The sequence below is a fragment of the Protopterus annectens genome, chromosome 4.part0 (genome assembly GCF_019279795.1).
Source record: "Protopterus annectens isolate FY-2018-M chromosome 4.part0, PAN1.0, whole genome shotgun sequence".
NCBI classification, from domain to species: domain Eukaryota; kingdom Metazoa; phylum Chordata; order Ceratodontiformes; family Protopteridae; genus Protopterus; species Protopterus annectens.
In genome coordinates this window covers 792,155,531-792,176,793 of record NC_056733.1, presented here as the reverse complement: position 1 = coordinate 792,176,793, position 21,263 = coordinate 792,155,531, and the positions used below count along the sequence as shown (strand labels likewise).

Below are 21,263 nucleotides of genomic sequence, written 5' to 3'. Positions count from 1 at the left end.
AGTATCAGCAGTTTGTATTACATAGGACAACCTAGAAAAATAGTAGTGCACTCCGTGACAATGGGAACGTCTGTGGGTTTGATTTAGTAAATGAATGACACAATAAAAGCAGACCAAAGAGCAAGGCATGTGCATTAAATCACGGATTTGACAAGATCAGTAAGATAATGAAGTCTGTTTTAGACTACTGAGGTGGTATCAGTACTGCCTGGTATAGTGCTTTAGTACAGTTGCATTTCTCTGCCACCTGCGAAGGTCAGATGTATATCTGATCCCCTAAACTTCACAATGAATTAGTGGGCATAGCAAATCACATAAGAAAAAGTAACATCTGTTAACTCAATTTTCCTGTGCTGTTTTATTAACCTGTTAAGAAAATGGTGTTAGTATTGCAATGTTCATCCTTCCTTTAAATGGTGTTAAAACATGTTGCAGTTGCAGTTATACCAGTATTAGTGAAAGAGACTATGAAAAGGAGGGAAGAGAGAGAAAAAAACATTCTTCTTTCTTCATGCAATAATGCTGCTGCCTGTGCTGCCAACATTCTGCTTTTATTTCTTAAAATCACTTTACGTTCTTGTAGATAGCCATGTAATATACTAAGTAACCACATGCCTGTTTATAAGACGCTGAAACTGAATCAAATGATAACATAGGGTGCATTATGTTAATATGATATAATATTTTCTTTTCTCAATGTTTTTTTCCAGGTAGCGGAAGTCATGTTTCCAACAGCTGATGGGGCTGTTGTGGAGATCGTAAGGCTGCAGAGTTTAGAAGCTAGGGAAATTAGTGTTCGAACGTTATCAGCACAAGGAGAATCAGAAGATTCCTCCATCACTGCCATTCCGCCTGAGCTTTTGGTGCCTCCAGTGCCCCACCCCAGAACTGTTCCCAGATCAAAGCCATCAGAAAGTGCCAGAGCCCCACATACCAAAGATGAACATATGGGTCAAAACTTAGGAATGGACGAGTCATGGGAGCAGACTCGTTCACCATCTCCTGTTCATGGACATACCCTAGAACCTCCAGTAGCCAACTTTCACAGCCCATCTCATGGACGGAGGCCACCTTCACCTCAGAGGATTCTTCCCCAGCCACAAGGAGCTCCTATTTCCAATACCGTAGCAAAAGCCATTGCACGAGAGGCAGCACAGAGGGTAGCAGAGACCAACAGGGTGAGTTAACACACTCCTTTTCTTCTTACTATGAATGCAGTTCTAAAGCAAAACCTGGTCTTGCTCTTTTAAAAGCTTATAACTTAGACAAAATCCAGGATTTATTTTTCCCTAAATCTTGCACTCTATCCTATAATGAAATTCTAAATACTTTTATACTATGTCCCTAAGCAATTGCTGTTTCATTGTTCTGGCATGTGTTTTGCTACAGTTAAAGCTGTAAAAGATTGGAAGGATAAAATGTAATCAGTCCTTTAGCAGATTTACTGAACAGATGTAATGTTGTGTTCAGCTTTTGTGTAAATACACTATACAGTAAATATGATCACCATTTTGGGTGTTCTTAATCTCGGACTTTTGACCTAACTCTTGGGAATATGCATATTTAATGAATGTTGTACACAGAATGCATAACTGGATTTTTAAACCTGATGGGAGGAATCATTTTGGTAATTATGGTGGGTAAGAAGGGAATGAGCACATTTTGAACTGCAAAGGACTTCCTACAAACTGACTTCATATTCTGTCACATCAGACACAAAAGTAGAGTCATTCTTTAAGTACATAAATCATAATACGTAAAAAGTCCGTAAAATAGACATTACATCTTTGTTAGTTGAGATTAGTAAAATCCCACTGCAGCTAGTACAATACGAAGTGCTGCTTATGTTAATATTAATATAATAATTTGTAATTAAATACATTAATTATTACAGTACATGCATACTGTGTAGAATTAACGTATTGATTTCCTTGCTAGAGTTCACTGGTTGCTTATTGTGTGTGACAGAATGTCACAAGCAGTGCCTCTTATCACATACGGAGCTGTTTATTTCATCATTAGCGCTATGTATCATATACCACATTTCCACAAAGTTAGGTTTTGGGTTCTTTCGTTACTGTATCATATGTGTAACAAGGACAGATTTCCTGACTGTACTGATTTTACTTGACTCGGTATGAAGTTTCCTTTGAGTCCCTCCTTAATCATCAGTGTTGTCTCTGTAACTCCTCTGGAATTAAATGTATTTGACTTATCTCCCACTGAAAGGGGTAACTCTGATGAACTGATTGGGATTCCCATACCCAGTCAGATAATCAGTAATTGGATTGAAGAATCCCAGTCTGTTGCCACTTTTGGTACAGTTGCAGTGTAAACGGAATCCCAGTATCGTAACATCAACTGTAGTTTTCAAGTCAGCACTTCCCATGCACATAACAGAATTAAAAAAATGGGCTACAGCAGACCACATGTTGACAGCTAAACAATTTTTCTTCCTGTACTGGTGACTCAATTTTTTGGCCAAGATTAGAAATTTTACAGGACTATATTAAAAATGAACTTTTCATTTTGTGGCATTTTATTGCTTTTCACCCATTTCAGTGTGAGTCAACAAATTAACAAGCACCAATAATTAAATAAAGTGCAAACAGCTCTTCGGGGAAGGCGGTGCTGGTGCTCTTGTATCATTCCACTGGTCTAATTTTCTCATGACTATTTCAAGGTTGCTTTGCATGTGCACCATTTTAGAGTGGAGTAAGGGAATTATAAGCCACTTTGCTAACTCCTACTTGACCGTTTGCATCACAAAAGGAGAAACAGAGGTGTGTGAGATGTGATCTTAGTTCTCAGTAAAATTCTGGCTCATGTCACAGTGTCTCCTTGTATGGTCATAATCCACTGGTGGTTCCCATGCTTACAGCCATTGGATTATGGTCACAGTAAAGGAAAAAATTGAATCAGTACTCTGAAATGTAGTTTGCCATGGGTGCATGTTGTCATTGCTGTGTTCCATTACTATCAAACTACATTCCAAATTTAAATTCTGCAATAAATTAGTACCAGAGCATTCCTGATGCCAGAATGACTATGCAAAAATGGAACGGTATAAGGCCATAATTCAACTTCTCAAGTCTAAAGAGTTCATACATGGGAGTTGAGCCAAGCTTTGAGGTGCAGGCTTATGTCAGGATAGGCTCCAGTTGTCATGTGACCCTGAATGGGGTAATACAGGTACCGGAAATAAAACAGTGTTTACTGTTATCTGTGTTTCCAGTTATTGTTCTTTTAACAATATAAGAAGCTTGCAAAATAAGTTTTAAATAATATTTTTTGTTCAGGGATAATTGTGATGCATCGTCCATTTTTGGGGGGGAGGGGTGTTAGACAGGTTCAGGCACACAACTGATTCAAAGTTACTAAGGGTTAACACATTTGAACCCAAAGATATTGTCTGTGTTATATGTGCTGTATATCTCATTATTTGGAAGATATGGCATGGATTAATGACTGCATCAGCAATATTGTGTGTGTGTGTGTGTGTGTGTGTGTGTGTGTGTGTGTGTGTGTGTGTGTGTGTGTGTGTGTGTTTATCCAGTAGTAATGTATCACCCTAACAGTGTTCTGCCACAGTTATGTACTTTCTCCACATATCAACCCAAATAATAAATAGCCAAAGAAACTGCTTGAGTCTAGGACACTGTTATGTTAAAGATTAATAAACGCTTTTTTGAATTTTTTAAGAGTGCTATCTTAGAGCTGGAACTAGCATTAGCAACTGCGCTAATGCAAAATCAGTTTTGCAGTAAATGTTAGTCAATTTGCACTTAACTTACCTGTCTAATTATAACTTTAAATAGCTCTTGGAATTTACTAACTTTGCAAATCAGCATAGGCCTTTTGCTCTCAGTGAAGCAGGTTTATCAGTGGCATTTTATTCTGATCGTAAGACTGTGGCATTGTTATGTGTGTATGGAACATGTTGGATGCTTCTCTTAATATCAATGTGCTTTGTGCATAATTTCCTGTATGTTATGTTTTTATTTGTAATTTGATGGTCTTTCTATATGTTTGTATCTTGTCTTGGAGTTCTTCTGTCTGTGACATCACTGAAATTCCTAGCTGGACATTCCTGATTAATAGATGTATGTAAATTAATAAGTAAAACTGTACTGATTATGCTGAGTAGGTCAAGAGAACATTCCAGAGTTTTTAAATCAGTCATGGCAAAAATGCAACTGAAACAGTAGGCATGATATTTTTAGAGAGCGTTATGAAAACCACAGGAACAACAGGCACTACCAGTTATGTCAGCATCAGGAATTAACCAGTAACAACAATGCATTCTTAACATAGGTTTCAGCCTCTTAAGAGGCCAATGTGGAACAAAGAATCTAACAATGTGTGACAAAATGCCACTGATAAACCTGCTTCACTGAGAGCAAAAGGCCTATGCTGATTTGCAAAGTTAGTAAATTCCAAGAGCTATTTAAAGTTATAATTAGACAGGTAAGTTAAGTGCAAATGATTGACTATTTTATGCAAAAAAAACTTGGGTTGGGTGGCCTAATGGTTAAGGTGTTTGCCTTGCAAGCACAAGGTGCAGGGTTTGAGTCTCACAAGGGATTATTGGCTAGGCTTAAAATGGCTCACAAGGGCAGTTAGCTTAGTACTAATCTATGAACCTATGAACCTAAATGGTCAAAATGTGGAACACCCTATTTTCACACTGCGCGAAACATGCCATTGACATGAGACATGGTAAAATACCTGTACAATTCAATAAAACCACTATTTTTATAAGGAGCAGAACAAAAATGAGCCAAAAAATCTAGCCATTCTGCAAAAATCTTTACATTTGAGAGCTAGATCATTTTTTTTTTAATTCAGAAGATGCTAATTGCTGAACTAACGAGAGTCCCTACACCATTTAACTGATGCCTTTTTTATTTATTTATTTATTTATTTGCACCTCAAGCAGAATTTTCCCAAACACAGCTGTCACTGCGTAAGGAAACACATATCCTTCAGAAAATGTATGCTAACACAGATCCTGTTATTCTAGCAAACTTTCTAAATTTATAAGAGCAATATTTAAAATGTTTCTATTTTTGTGCTTTTTGTCACCCTGTTATATTGGGCTTTGTCCAGATTTCTTGCACTAAGAGGTTGAGAGGTATGGCCAACTGCCCTTTTATGCCCAATGAGTTTGGCAAACCTACTAATCAGAACAATGAAAGCAAATTTAATGACAAAGTAAAATTTAAATATCTAGTGCTTCAATCAGAAGAAGAAAGTACTGGTAAAGTAAGGCAAACAACAATTAAATGAATGACTACATGACAAAATTAAACTAAAAATAATCTGCATTCTCTTCAGATGCTCAGGAGGAAAAAAGTACAACTAAAATGACATAATAACAATATATAATGAGAGGGAGTGGGTAGATGACTATGCAACATTTAACAAATCAGGCTTCACCCTGTGCATTAAATGATTCTACAGTAATTAGAGTATTACATCATTATATACTGATTGCTTAATCAGACTACTTGCCCACGTTACTTTAGTTGAAACCACACAAACGTATGCATAGTCCTTCACCTTTAGTTTTTCGAATACTAACAGATCTATACAACATTTAGATTAACTAGGCATACTGTTAAATGTTTTCTGAAATCTTAGCTAAGAAGCTCAAACATGGTTAAATGTGTTTGTTTTGGTATGATTCCATGTTTAAAACAGTTAATTTACAGCAAATCGTGTCAGGGTACAGCAGGGAATTTCTATGATGGGGAAAAAGGTACCGAAGATGAGAAGTATGAGCCTTGGGAGCCCCAACACATCATGCCTGCTAGCTGCAAGTCATGACCCACCTATCTCCATGCCACTGCTTTAAAAACTTTACCGTTGCACAATCATGAGGACTGCAAACAAAGCTGGTTTGACTTTTCCTTCCTGCCAGGTAGCTATAGTGTTATGTGCTTGCCTTGCAGAGGAGCACTAGTGTGCAACATGTAAACAGGACTTGGGATTGTAGTGAAGGAGAAAAATCAGGGGAGGAAGCACTAGAAATAAAACGGAATTCTGCTAGTTCTTGTGTGTGTGTGTGTGTGTGTGTGTGTGTGTGTGTGTGTGTGTGTGTGTGTGTGTGTGTGTGTGTGTGTGTGTGTGTGTGCGTGCGTGTATTTTTCCCTGTAAATTGTGGGTGCAGAACTATAGTGTTGTATTTGTGTCTGAGGTAAAGAAATCATAAACAAAAAAAAGTATCTACGCCACATAGCCATACTATTTTTGTTGCCAAAACACTCGATATTTAAGGTTTCACCTGCAAGAGGAATCATCGCATTGGTTTGTATACCGCAATGCCAATTGGCAGTAATTGCGGTATACAAACCAATCAAAACTCGTGTTGCAGAGCCAAAGCTCTTCAATGCGGAACAGCAGAACAGTGGCTTTATTCATCATTAAATGCGGAGCGTTCCGCATAATCCGGAGCATTTGGCTCCTCAGATTCTTAATGATTGATTGTGTGTGAAAGCATAGACAGCACTGTCCTTCAGCACAGTACCTTTCCAACATGTTATCCTTTCCACTTCCTCCTGCTTTATTCCTGTTGTCACACTCATGTAGACCTAAGCAGTTCTCATATCCTGTTCTATCTGTCCTGATATGTGCATTCAGGTCACCCATTATCAACACCAGTTCATGTAATCCTGCTTTAGATCGTGCAACTGCTGTCTTAATGCCCTCTTTTCCTCATTATCACAACCCGATACATGGAAGTCTGATTGCCATGAGTCAGTCACTAATTCTGATGACATCCCTCATCGTCTTCTGAAGTCTGTCTCTCTCCATCTCTCGTCTGTCCTCCTACTGATTAGTCAACTCTGGATCCCAATCCAAGTGGCTTTGCTGTACTGCCCTTCCACCTTGTCTTATGGATACATAGGATGTCCAACTTCCTCCTTACCATCATGTCATCGACTTCCAAGCTGCATCCCACTAGTGAACATACCTCTCAACCATACCGAATTCCTCGGTATTTACCAGTGTTGAGGTCAAAATAATGGGCTGCCACTAACTCCCGAGTGGCCCCTTCAATTTCTGACTTTTTTCTTTTTTTTTTTTTTTGTAAAATGTTACAGTTGTGGCTGACATCACCATGCGTTGCTACCGTATTTTGCAACATCATCACTGTGCAGGGGTGTGCGTGATGATGTCAGCTTCATGAGGCAGACTGCAGCCTATCGGACTTGGCCAGACAACTCTACTGGGACTCAGAGATTGTGGAATTGAATACCAGCAGCAGCAAAGACGAGCAGAGTGGAGGTAGCCTGTGCACAATTGCACATTAAAGTTTCAAACTTTAGTTTCAGCGGTATTCATTTCATTTCTGAACTTCTGCAGAGCCCAGCAATCCACCCGGCAAACCCATTAGTGTTCGCAGGATCCAAGATGAGAAAATTTGCTTTCTCCAGTGGCTCGACCTCCTCCAAGTAAGTGAAAAAGAATTTAAAAAAAAACATGCGTATGTATGCCTAGAAACTGCAGCAAAGGAATTGGAAATGATTCTGCAATCTGCTGCCTGTCTTTTATTGCTAATGTTAAATAGAGGTGCTTTCCTTTGATGTGATGTGAATGTGATCATGATCACAAACAGTAACAGCAGCTGCTAGCCTGAGTTTTGGAGAATGAGTTTATTGTCATTAAATCATAGAGTGGGATAAAAGACATTTCTGTAGTTTGAAGGTAAGCAGTTGCATAAAAATTATGGTTCCATGTAGATTTCAAACCGTGAAATACTGTGAACAGAAAGAATAATATTTCTGACAGTCCACCAAACAGCTAAAGAAAAATGCATATATTATAACAGTGAGGTGACATTTTTATATTCTCTTACTAAAGTACTATAAAGTTAAATACTACGCTCATTTCAGATAGTGGTAGTACTATATCATAAAGCAAATGGCTCCTACAGCACAATTAGATTTTATCCATATGACTAGATAACCCATATACAAATGGTGTTTTTTTTTCAAGAGTAAGCCAAGAGCATTGATCTTATTAGGTATTTGTTCCACTACACATTCAGAGAGTCAGGGATCAGAGACTCAGACAGATAGGGGTCAGAATGGAGAGATGAAAAGTCAACAAGCAAAGGAGAGTAGTAGTACTGAAATTGAATTCATCCTCAGGTCTTGGTGAGTACCTTCACGAGGTGGACCCTGTTTTCACAAAATCGCACCAAGGCAACACTGATATATAGACTATATTTATATAGCATATATCACAGACAGAAGTAAGTCAAAAACAAAAAAAGATAGCTGGGTGCACAAGACCCAGGATAAAAAAGTACCCAATCCTGGTAGGCGCACTGGTGCCAGGACTGGAAAAGATGACAGTGTAGAATGCTCAAAATATGGAAACATTTCTACAGTGGGGTCAGGCCAGGCCCAGGGGGAGGAAGGGCCCCCTGTTGTAGAAGGAAGTAGCAGTCCACAAAAATAACAAAAGCTGATAAGCCAAAGAAGAGTAAAGATGATAAAGTGGAGTATTGAGGATAAGAAATAAATTATGTATTGTTACTTTTATGCAAAAAGCCCAGAATTTCCAGACACAAAATATATAAAATGATTAAGAGAGAAATTAGAGGAAAGAAAAATACTTCCGCAAGAAAAACTGTCAGAAGCTTCAAATGAAAATTTGTGTTCACTAATAACAATAGATTTGTGAGAAACAGTATATAGATCAAGAAACCTTCATCTGTTTGGAAAAAGAAGCATCTGAGGAAGTGCAAAAATATAAACAACAAAACCAAGAGATATTTGAAAAGTATAAAAAAGAAATATGGACATGAGAAAGAACGAGAGATCTGATATGGCGTATTATTTATGCAAAGGAGAAAGCCAAATGAATCAATGTAAAGAAGGCAGCCCCAAAGATATTTGAAGAGAAATACAGACAAAGGCATCCGGCTATGGAAAATTTCACAATAAAAAAATAATATCACAAAGATGGAATGTAGAAAAGAAGATCAGTGAAGTAGAAGTTAAAAAAATAGAAGTTGAAGTTATGGAGTGCCTGCAAAGTGAAGGATTTGATGTAGAAGGTCTAACACAGGTTATATCACAGCAGGATGGAGTGAGCCCCCAAAGCAATGAGAAACAGGAAGATCAGGAAATATCTGAAGAAGAAATATGGACACGGGAAAGAAAAAAGAGATTTAATATGGTGTAATATTTATGCAAAGGAGAAAGCAAAACTAACCAATACAAAAAGAGCAGCACCAACAGATATTTGAAAAGAAATACAGACAAAGGAATTTGGACATGGAAAGCTTTACAATACAAAAAATAAGAAAACAAAGAGGAAAAGTAGAAAAGGAGATTAGTAATGGAGAAGTTAAAGAAATAGAAACTGAGGTCATGGAGTTCCTACAAAGTGAAGGATTCAGTGTAGAAAATCTAATTCAGAATGCACCACAACAGGATAGAGAAATGGATATCCAAATGAAGGGGAAACCAGTGGAACAGGAAGCAATTAGTCAGGTGCCATATGAAGATATTTTGGAGGCTTCCACAGGAAACCAGCATAAACATTCACTTGATGCTAGACAGCAAGGAAAGGAACAGAAAACTGTGGAAACTGATGTAGTCAATGTTGAGGAGTGATAAGCCAGTGAGTTCCCATATGATAGAGCAACGGACGGCAAAGGATGAAATTGATGAGACTGTGGCACAGGAAGATGCTATAGAACCTTCCATAGAATGCCGGCAGGAATTGGAAAACAAGGGGATGTGCCCTCAGTTTGGAAGAAAATTAGCTAAGAAAAGAATAAATAGACATGAACAGATATATCAAGATCAATGAAAGAAGTAGACTGCAGAAGTTTAATAAAACCCAAAAGGTCAGACGTCTGATAAAACAAATGAACGCAGTAATTAGGACTGTTCATAGAGCTCCATGTGATATAACAGAAGTAAACAGGATATATTACTGTATAGCTAAATTAATAGCACATAAAATTCTACCCCAAGATCACAGGGTAGTGAGGGAAAGGAAGGGGAGAAATTGAATGCCATCATGGAAGTATCAAATAGAGAAATCTATAAAGCAATTAAGACAAGAAGTGTCACTATTAGAAGACTATAGAAGAGGGAACAGGTCAACAAAAATACTAAGAAAGATAGATGTGATAAAAGCAATGTGCAGTATTAGAACAGACCAGGATCTATCATGCACTATCGCAAATAAACTAAAAATTTCAGAACAGGTGAAAAAACTTAGAAGATACGAAGATAAATATATAGGAAAAGTACAAAATAAGCAATTTACTGATGACCCAAAAAGGTTTTATAGAGATTTGGGAAAAAAGGTAACATTAATTGAAACAGATACATTTTGGATAAGTATATATGAAGATCCTGTTGAACATAACAAAGATGCTAAATGGACAGAAAAAGTAAAAGAAAGAATAAGAAGTTTAAAAGTACAGGATATGAAATGGGATGAAGTAACAGCTAGAGCGATTGAAACAAAGTTAAGAAAAGCCTCTAATTGGAAAAGACCAGGCCCAAATGCAGTACCTAACTTCTGGTTAAAACTATTAACATCTTTTCATGAAGATTTAGCCATGAGTAAAAACTATTTATATGTGCACCCAGAACAGACACCAACCTGGCTAATAACAGGAAAAACAATGCTCATACTTAGTCCTGCAAGCTACCCTAAAAATTATAGACCAATAACTTGTCTTCCGACAACATATAAACTATACATGGGAATTGATGCTGACAGAGTTTATAATCATTTAGAATAAGACTCAATTATGGCAATAGAACAAAAGGGCAATAAAAGAAAGTCATATGAAACAAAGGGTCATTTGTTGTTAAATAAAGTCATAGTGGAGAACTGTAAAAAGGGGAAGAATCTAAGTATGGCATGGATTAACTACAAAAAAGCATTTGATAGTATCCCTCATTCATGGATAAAAGAGTGCTTAAAAATGTATAAGATACACCCCACACTGATCGACTACATTACTGTGACTATGAAACAGTGGCAGGCAACTTTGCAATTAAGCCATGATAAAGGACAAGTTATTATCCCAGGGATAAAAATTCAAAGGGGGATATTCCAGGGTGACTCTCTGTCACCGTTACTATTCTGCCTTGGCCTTAATCCATTACGCTGTTTACTTAACAGTTTAGGCCATGGCTATAATCTGACTCCTAGAAAACAACAAGGTGTAAAGACTTCTCACCTTCTCTTTGTCGATGATTTAAAACTGTATAGCTCATTAGATGAGGAACTGAAAGTACAATTGCAAGTTGTCAAAACTTTTTCAGATGATATAAGAATGTAATTTGGTCTTGATAAATGTGCAAAAGCAACCTTTAAAGCAGGAAAACTGCAACACCAGGAAAACATCAGTTTGGGACAAGAATGTGATATAAAAGAAACTGAGCAAGAAAGAGTGTATAAATATTTGGGAATTGATGAAGGATCAACAATAAAACATGAACAAATGCAAATAAAACTTAGTAAGGAATACTTCAGAAAACTTAAATTAATCCTGAAAACAACACTGACATCTAGAAACAAAATCCAAGCTATAAACAAATTTGCTCTTCTTGTCCTAACTTACAGGTTTGGAGTGACTGACTGGCCCCAAAATGTGTTGGATAGATTAGATAGGAAAACAAGAAGGATGTTTAATGGTCACCAAAAGATTTATAAAAATCAGCCATACCAAGATTATATATTCCCCGTTCCGAAGGAAGGATGGGCCTCCTTGAAATTGATTATATGTATAGATCTGCAATCTTGGGACGCCACACGTATCTGCTGACCTCACAAGACCCAAATATAGTGAAAGTTTTGAAACATGAGGAGACTAAATCTAAAATGACTTCTCTGCTTAATCCAGCAGAAGCTTATGCATTCAAGTAGGAATGGAAATCAAACCAGAACTAGATAAAGATCAGGCAGCAACTGAATGTGCCAAAAAACAAAAGAAAGAATATAAGGTGAAGGATCAGATGAAAATGCAAGAAATGTGCAAAAAGCATAAATATAGTTGCAAGTATAGAAAACTTTTGGAAAAACCTCATGTTGATCAGGAATGAACACAGGAATGGTTAAGGAGAGGCACATTCAAACCAAGAGATAAATGGTTAATATTGATGGCCCAAGATAGTAGGCTGCATACACGTTGGTTTATAAAGTCCATTGAATATGTGGGAGAAACAGACAAATGCAGGTTTTGCAAAACCAAATTGGAAACAGTTGCACACATCGCTGGTTGTGACATACTAATGGCAGAAAGACTGTATACTGAAAGGCATAATAATGTGGCGAGACTGTTGCACCCAGAATGATACCACAGTACAAGGGCAAAATGATTGACTTCCAACAATTGGCTAAGCTTCTGGTATCATTCTAAGGGGATCCAGTATCTGTCTGCCTGGGACGACTTGATCGACAGACCACAATGCTTTGCCAGAGATGGCCTGCACTTGTCACCCCTGGGATTCCGGATACTGGCTAAGGCACTTGCCACCCCTATAGTGCCATTTTTAGGCAAGGTTCAAATGCTAAATTCACAATGAAAACTTCCTGCAAGTACGGCAAGTGCACCACCGCAAAAAATCAAAAATGCAATCAGTAAAACAAAGGCCAGCACACAAAAGTATAAGGTGTCTATAATATATATATATATATATATTTATATATATATATATATATATATATATATATATATATATATTTTAATTTCAGCATCATTTAGGCAAAACAGACCAGTTTCAGCCCAAAGTTACTAAGCCTTCCTCAGTGTTAAAAGTCATACAATGAAACAAAGCCTAATATGCATTGGTGTAACAATCCAACACAACAAAAATCCTGCTGATTGGTTGGCTATAAATGTTCAATAATACCCTAGCTTAATAATCCACTTTTTCTCTTTTTGATTCAATATATTATGCCAACCTGATTTGTTAACCTGGTCCCCAACTATTCTATCAGTGATAATGAATCTGAAAGTGGCTGTAGTGTGTACCAAAGAATGCTTGAATAACGCATTGTTTGTTCTTTTTTCCCTGATAACACTGAGGTGTTCAGATGTCCATAACCTCACTGGGCGGGAGGTCTGACCACTATAAAAAGTGGAACACGTGCAGGTGGACAGGTATATAACCCAATCGGTTTCACAACTGGCCAAAAATCTGATGTCAAAGACCATCCCCGTATTTCTACTTGTGAACTGTTTGTACTTGGCCATCCTAACACAATGAACACAATGCCCACATGGATAACAGCCCTGCAACAACTCCCCAATTAAAGTGGCTTGAGATTGTTCCCCCAAAATCAGACCCTGTTTGTAATGGTTAAAGTACGAGCCCAGGGTTTTGCCTCTGCAATAGGAAAAAAGGCATCTATCATTAAGGATGCCTGATAACCTCTCATCAGCTAATAATATGTTCCAATGTTTGTTAACACTATCTAATAATACATTGGTATTCCATCCAAAGGTGGTTACCAATCTGAGTACAGGTTGACCTAGTTGTTGTTTGCCCTTATACATCAAAAGGTCATTCCTATTCATTGAAGATGCCAAATTACTGGCAGTAAAAATTGTGCCAGTTTTGTATCCCCAGGACTTAAATGTATTAATAAGGTCCTGTTTATAATGATGATATTTATCAGGGTGGGAGCAAATCCATTTTATACAAAAAAACTGTGATTTGGGGATGTTGCGTGTAATGTGGGGTGGATGAAAGCTAGAGGCATGTAATAATGAGTTATATTGTCGATCCTTACGAAAAACCTGAGTATCCAAGGTATGATCCAGATTTCTGGTGATCAAAACATCCAAAAAATTAATTTGATCAACATTATAGTTGACAGTGAACTGGATGCCCCACTTGTTACCATTGATATATTCCATAAACTCATCCAAATACCCTTCATCAGCTTTCCAAACTATCCAGCAATCATCTAGGTAGCATCTCCACATATCAATTTCCTCAAGATATAAATTATGGGTGACATCATGAATCAATTGCTCTTCCACATAAGCCATAAAAAGGTCAGCATAATGGGGGCAAAGGAAGCCCCCATAGCCGTACCCTGCACCTGCCAAAAGCACTTGCCATGATAATAGAAGGTATTTTTTATGAGTACAAGGCAAATGAGAAATGTGTTGAAACTGGGTGGCTAGAGCTCAGCTTGGTAAAGCCAGTGTTCCAAAGCTAATAAACCAGCCCAATGAAGAATATTGGTATATAGAGATGCTACATCAAGGGTGCATAACAACCACCCTGGTTCAAGTTGTATATCCAAGATTATCTGTAGGAAATGGGTGGTGTCCTGGATCCGAGATCTAACATATCTGAGAAGAGGTCAAAGATGTTGTGTCAAAAATTGTGACAATGGTTCTGTAACAGATCCGTGACTAGATACAACTGGTCGTCCCGGGGGATCATATACGTTTTTGTGGATTTTCGGTAGCAGGTATAAATATTGATGCCTAGGATCAGGGACAGTTATATGGTACAAAGTGGACTGAGAATAATGCCTTCATCCTTGGCTGACAAAAGGAATCGGTCAATTTGTTGTTTGAATTTAGGACCAGGATCCAAGGGCATATGCATGTAATAACGACCATTACTCAACTGTCTCTGAGCCTCAGCATCATATTTGCACCAATCCATAACCACTATGGCACCACCCTTATCAGCTGGTAAAATCACTAGATCCCTATTATGTTGTAAACCCCAAATGATCTGTTGTTCATTCCTCGAAAGGTTGAGAGGCCTGATCCTGAATTCGGGACCGAAAATGTAGATCGTTGAGAACCATATATTGAAACATATGGACTGAATGTTGTGTAGGTGGCATGAACGTGGACTTCCAAAATTTAAAAATGTTAGGATCATCAGCTGTGGATGAAGATTCAAAATGTAACCTGAGATTCAATAAGCAACAAAAATCTATTACACATTGTGCTAAAGTGTCCCCTGAGACAAAAAAGCGGGTACAAAGTTGAGTCCTTTATTAAGAAGTTGCAGTTCAGCTTGTGTAAGTGAGGTTGAAGAAATATTCAAAACATTACTGCAAGTATCTATTTGCATGTCAACACTTTCAATAGAGGACCTACATTGTTGATTCCCGTGATGCTTTCTCCCTCCCCTCTGTACCCTGCCCCTAAAGGGGTATCAGAATTACTATGTTTTGGGGCTGGAGGTGCTGCAGTATATTGTGCCTCAGAATCCATCATGGAAGAGGAGTCATCCGCTGATGTCCCACTCAATGAGTTGTTTTTTTTTTTTTTTTCAAAATTGACCTGGGCCTCTTCCTCATGAAAGTTTTCTTACCCACATTACTGAATTTAACATTTTTGATTGGACCAAAAGGTTTACTCCCCTCATAATCATCCCTGTCACGTTGAAATTTTCTCATTTTCCTATCCTTCAATTGTTCTTCCAAAGACAATAGTTCCTGGCTTAGCTGGTTGAGGCAAGTGGTATAACATGCCTGCCCCTCAAATTTTCTAGTTTCCTCAAAAGTAGAGGCTACTTCTGTAATGCTTGAATCTATAGATCGATCATAATATGCAATTAGGGTGTCTACAAAACCCATGGATGCCTTTTGCTGAACAAGGGCCCATTGTTCTGCAAGTTCCTCATCTGGATGAGCTACTAGGGTTGAATCCTGACTCTTAATCCCCTGGGGAAAACCCTTTGGTTTGGTATGCTTTAAATAATCTTAAGTGCTAGACATTGGTTCGTAACACCCTCATACTCTTTAATTGTTGGACAATTGTTGAACATGCATTTTGTGGTTCAACCTTGTCTCCCATGTCATCCGGGTTCCCCCAGGTCCTAAACCAAAAATTCCCAATTCATCCCTATCAGCCGATAACCCCCTGAGGACTTGAGTGAGCTCCATGATGCATTGATTTCTAAATGGGCCAAGATGACACAGATGGGGTCCGTGCCAGTATCATCCTAATAATGATCAAAAATAGGTATAAGAAATGGACCCAAACATCAAACTAAATAGAAAACCACTAAACCTATTAATGTATCAAGTAAAATGTGGGCAGGCACAAATGTAATCAACAATATCTGTATAAAAAATGTTTCCTGCAAACCAATCCAATGTCCCTGGGCTGGGTTCAGACTCCACCAAACTTGTATGAATATCTTCCTTGCAATTCAAAATAAATATGGAAAACAATAATAGCTAGTGCATTCAAAAAACAATAAAAAAGAAGTTTCTATTAAGAGGAACAGAGACCCAAACTTATATGGAATCTCATGAGTCCAACGCTAGGTTCACCTATAAACAAAACAGAGACACCCGTTAATATTAATAATCCAAAATTTAGGAGAACCAATATAGCCACTGCATACTCAAGAACAAAAAACATACTTCATAATGTAATGAAAAGTGGTTCTAATATCCGCACTGCTACATCCCCTTGAAGTCATAAAATGACCCCTATAACATCTGTGTAGAAGTCCGAAGAACCCCCCCAAAAAAAAAAATCACAATTGGGGTAATGTAAGCAAGAAAACAATAACCAAACAAATATGTATAAAAATGTTGCCTGCCCCCATTCACATTAATCATTAATCGTCAATAATTGTTGAGAAATGTCATCATGTTCATAAGTGACTATCCTTGTTGCTAAATTGAATCAAAAGTGAACTTATCAAAATTGCAGCCCCAAACTATCTTGTATCAATGCAAAAGAATGACTGTCTGGCCTAGTAGTATATCCAACTGTATCAATTATATACAGAAAATGTATATCACAATCTTATATATACAGGTTAGACAAAAAGATAGTATTGATAACCTGATAATGTCAAAATACTAGTGATATCTAACTAGTAGGCCATTCCCGTACTAATGACTAACCAACATATCATGAAAAACATAAAAAATGATTATCCCTGCATCCAGAAGAAATCAATACGCCAAAAACAATCAGACTGCCCAATTATTGAAAAATAGTATGCAAAAAACATCAATAAATAATGACATTATCCATTTGGGTTCCAACTTTGAAAGCTGTTATATCATGACCCTCCGACTAAGCCAGTCCTGAAGTTATTCCGTCATTCCAATATGCAGCAATATGTCCATATCCTCAAAAAAATAAAAATCATGTTATTAATTATAACCAATTTGAACACACATGCCCCTCACACAAATATTGTACATAAAATGTGCCCCAAACAGTATCACAAAAGTCTGAAGCCAAATAGTCCAGGCCCAAATAAAATACATAAATCCTGCTATGAACACCATTGGTTAAATCTCCAAATGTCAAGATATAGCAAGGTCCAATTGTGACTGCAAAGTTAGAAAATATTGTAAAATCAATAGTAACAGCCCCAAAAATGTATAAGGAACAATAGCGATCTCACCATGATGATTCCCTGGCTATATTTGTATGAAACCAATTTGCGAATGGGTAGTGACAGTTCGTAAATAATATTGCAAAGACAATAAAAATACAGCCCCAAAAAATGTCTAAAAAGAGAAGTAGCGATCTCACCACGATGATTCCCAGTCTGTATTTATATCACACCAGTTCGTGGATGGACAACAACAGTTCATAAGTTCAAAAAGCCAGAAGTTTTGTTAGCAGAATGATGTTATGCTAAAATACCAGAAAACTGCCAAATACATCCAAACAAACTTGTGGTTCAAATTCACATTGGCACTTGCTTGCTAGAAGTTCAATCTTGATCTCTGAACACCAAAATCAAAAAAATGAGCCAGGCAGAAAACACTTGAAATGTAGACCAATAGGCTAATTTAGACAGGAATCCCCCATGACGGCTAATGGCACCATACACCGCAGGCCAACAGCAGGAAGAAATGCACAGTCACAATGAAAAGTTCCTGTAAGTACGGCAAATGCACAGCCCCAAAAAACATAAATGCAATCAGTAAAACAAAGGCCAGCACACAAAAGCATAAGGTGCCTTTAGTATATATAGTATATAATTATTTCCACCAGGTTTAAATGAATATTTATAGCCAACCAATCTTCAGGAATTTTGTTGTGTTGCGTTGTTACACCAATGCATATTAGGCTTTGTTTCATTGTATAATTTTTAACACTGAGGAAGGCTTAGTAATTTATTTATTTATTTATTTATTTTTATTTATTGACATTTGTTAACCGGGTTGGTCCTGCTGGGCTTTTGGGCCCTTTTTCAGAGGAGACCCAAGGAGAAAAGGTCCAAAATAGATGATATACGAATACATTACAAGTTTAAACAATTGTACAGTCATTAAGTCTAAGATAGCAGATTATAGATATATACAAGTTACACAGAGTGCAATACAGTTGTGTGTGTGCAAATGTTTCAGGTACAAAGGGAAAGCAAATGATCATACAAGTATAGAGACAAGTACAATTTTACTATTTTACACAGGGGGGGTTCCTGTACAGTCAACCAAATGTAAAATAAAAAATAGAGAAATAAGCCTATCCTACAGGGAGATGTGGAAGAGATAATAGAGTGAGGCACCAAGGAGTGAGGCACCAAGGTGAGAGAGGGGGGAATTAGGTTGGGTTGAAGCAGGGGCAGGTTTTGGAGTTCTGAATATGAGTTTTTAGTTAATTTTTAAAGTGTGAGGAGTGGGTGATGGAGCGGATGTGAAGAGGAAGCTTGTTCCAAGCTCATGCGACAGAGTGTTTGTACAGCGACGTACCTATGTTTTTTGGGGGCTGGTAGATGTCTAGTAGTTTCTGGCTGGAGGTACGGAGGGTTTGAGATGGAGTATAGGGAGAGATCAAGGAAGAGAGGGATGGGCAGGCTGAAGGTTTGTAGATAATAGAGTGTAATATCTGGAATTGAGATAGCTGCAGTTGTTGGGGGAGTTCCAGCCATTGGAGAGAGTTTAGTGAGATACAGTGATGAGCCTTGTAAGGGGAATTAGTAATAAATTTAGCTTTTTTATGGTATGTTTGTTGAAGTTTGTTTAGGGTTGTGGCCTGAATGTATGAGAACTGGAGAGGCATACAGGAGGGAGGAGAGGAAGAGAGCCTGTCCTAGGGTAAGTCTAGAATTGGGGGTTTGGAATTTTTTGTTCCGATAGAGTAGGCCCAATTTCTGATGTGTTTTCTTTATACATTGTATTATGTGGAGGTTAAATTTTAGTTTGTCATCAGTGATGACCCCTAAGAGTTTATTATGGGTATCTGGTTGGATAATTGTGTTGTTGGAGGATTTGATGGTAAAAGTAGTTTTAAGCTGAGAAAGAGAGCGGGGAAGGAAGAGTAGTAATTTAGTCTTTTTTTGGGTTTAGTATGAGTAGGTTGTCTGAAAGCCATTTTTCAGTGGATAGAAAGGCTTGTTGTGTTAGGGAATGGAGCTCAGAGATACTGTTTGAGGTTGAGATAAGTGTAGAATCATCTGCATACTGAATGCGGGAGGATTCTTTGCAAGAAGTGAAAAGATCATTAATGAAGACATTAAACAGGAGGGGACCTAGGATGGAACCTTGAGGCACCCCAGTTGGGACAGGGAGGAATGGAGAGGAGGAGGAGAGCCATTTAATGGAATGCTGCCTCCTGGATAGGTAGCTAGAGAACCAGGCTGAGGAGGTGGAAGATAGGTTGAGGTTGGCAAACTTTGTTAGTAGTAGAGGATGTGAGGTTGTATCAAAAGCTTTAGAAAGGTCGAGGAAAAGACAGGAAGTCAGTTTATTGTTGTCAAGAGCCTCGGCAATAGTATGGGTGAAAGATAGAAGAGCCATAGCTGTACTGTGGTTAGGGTGGAATCCATGTTAAGTGGGGTGAGTAGCTTGTGCTGGAGGAGGTGTTTTACAAGCTGAGTGTGGATGCATTTTCTAGGATTTTAAGAGAGGGGAGAAAGAATGGCAATGGGACAGTAGTTACAGGGGTCAGTGGAATTTCCACCTTTATGTAATGGAATAGTAAAGAAGAATTTCCACAAGGTGGGCACAGTGGCTTCAAGGCTAGATCTGTTGATTAGAATAGATACAGGGTATGCAGTAGATTCAGCAGCAAGTTTGAGGAAGGAAGGAGGTAGGTTATCTGTGGAGGGAGAACAAGGTTTGAGCTTGAGGAGAGATTTGATATAGGATGTGGGAATGGGGTGAAAGGAAAATGGAGTTGAGTTTAGAAGATTTGGAGGAGGAGCAGAAGTAGAGTTAGATTTAGAGGGTAGGAGATTCTGGATACTGTTAATGAAGTGTTGATTAAGGAGGGTAGCAGTTTCCAGGGGGGATGTATTTGGGTTTGGGGATGGGTTTGAGGGACTACCTGGAGAGAGAATTTTGTTCAGGGTAGACCAAAATTTGCAAGGGTTGGTTCATAGGTTCATAGATTAGTACTAGGCTAACTGCCTTGTGGGTCATTTTCAGCCTAGCCAATTACCCCTTGCGAGAATCAAACCCTGCACCTTATGTTTGTAAGGTAAACACCTTAACCATTATGCCAACCCGCTGTTGGATTTGTTGTTGAGCTGAGCTATAGTACGACTTTTTATCATTTGTAATATGTTTTTTTGTTTGGTTTCTTAGTTCACAGGTTCACAGGTTAGTACTCAAACACTGCACCTTGTGTTTGTAAGGCAAACACCTTAACCATTAGGCCATCCTCCCAGTTGTTTAAATTCGAGTAGTAGGGGATGTTTAGTTTTGGTCCAGGCTTTCCATGCTCTTTCTCTTTGACGCATAAAGGACCTAGTTTCTTTGGAAAGCCATGGTGCCTGGTTTGATTTTATTCTAATCTTTCTAGTGGGAATTAGAGAGTCTAGAGTGTTAAGGAAGATGCTATTGTATGTACTTACTGCATTGTTGAGAGGTAGTTCTTTAAGGATGGACCAGTCTGTTAGCAAGAATATGGGTGAAATGGTTGGCATCAAAATGGGATAGTTTACGGCAATCTTTAGTAAGGTATGATTTGGGAGTTTGAAGGAGCAGTGATGGGAGTACACTATTACAATAAGTAATATATTACAATTTCTAGTAACTAGCAATATAACTAGTTGCTTTTTCAAAATAGTAACTAGTAATAGTAATATATTAAATTTTTTAGTAACGAGTAACTTAAATGTGAGTTACTTTTGGTTCTCAGTGTGGGTGATATAGCCTCTTTACTCATCCCTCATCAGGCCCATAATTGAGTACAATGCCCCTTTTGGGATGTACCTTACCAGACACCTTCAGCAACTGGAAAGACCCCAAAAGTACCTCACCAAGAGGATCAAAGGGCTCAAACAGATGCCATATGCTGCCCGGTTAAA

The 21,263-nt window shown here is 38.0% G+C and overlaps 1 protein-coding gene across 12 annotated transcripts in view; it reads left to right on the top strand.

Moving 5' to 3' along the window:
* The window catches only part of LOC122799590 (RIMS-binding protein 2-like), a 2,967,700-nt gene that overhangs the window by 2,226,157 nt on the left and 720,280 nt on the right, over nt 1-21,263 (top strand). For all 12 annotated transcript variants that reach the window (XM_044068753.1, XM_044068745.1, XM_044068749.1 and 9 more), the window contains one exon: nt 711-1,178. In XM_044068753.1, the coding sequence (XP_043924688.1) occupies nt 711-1,178 (468 nt within the window). The remainder of the gene's footprint in view (nt 1-710; nt 1,179-21,263) is intronic.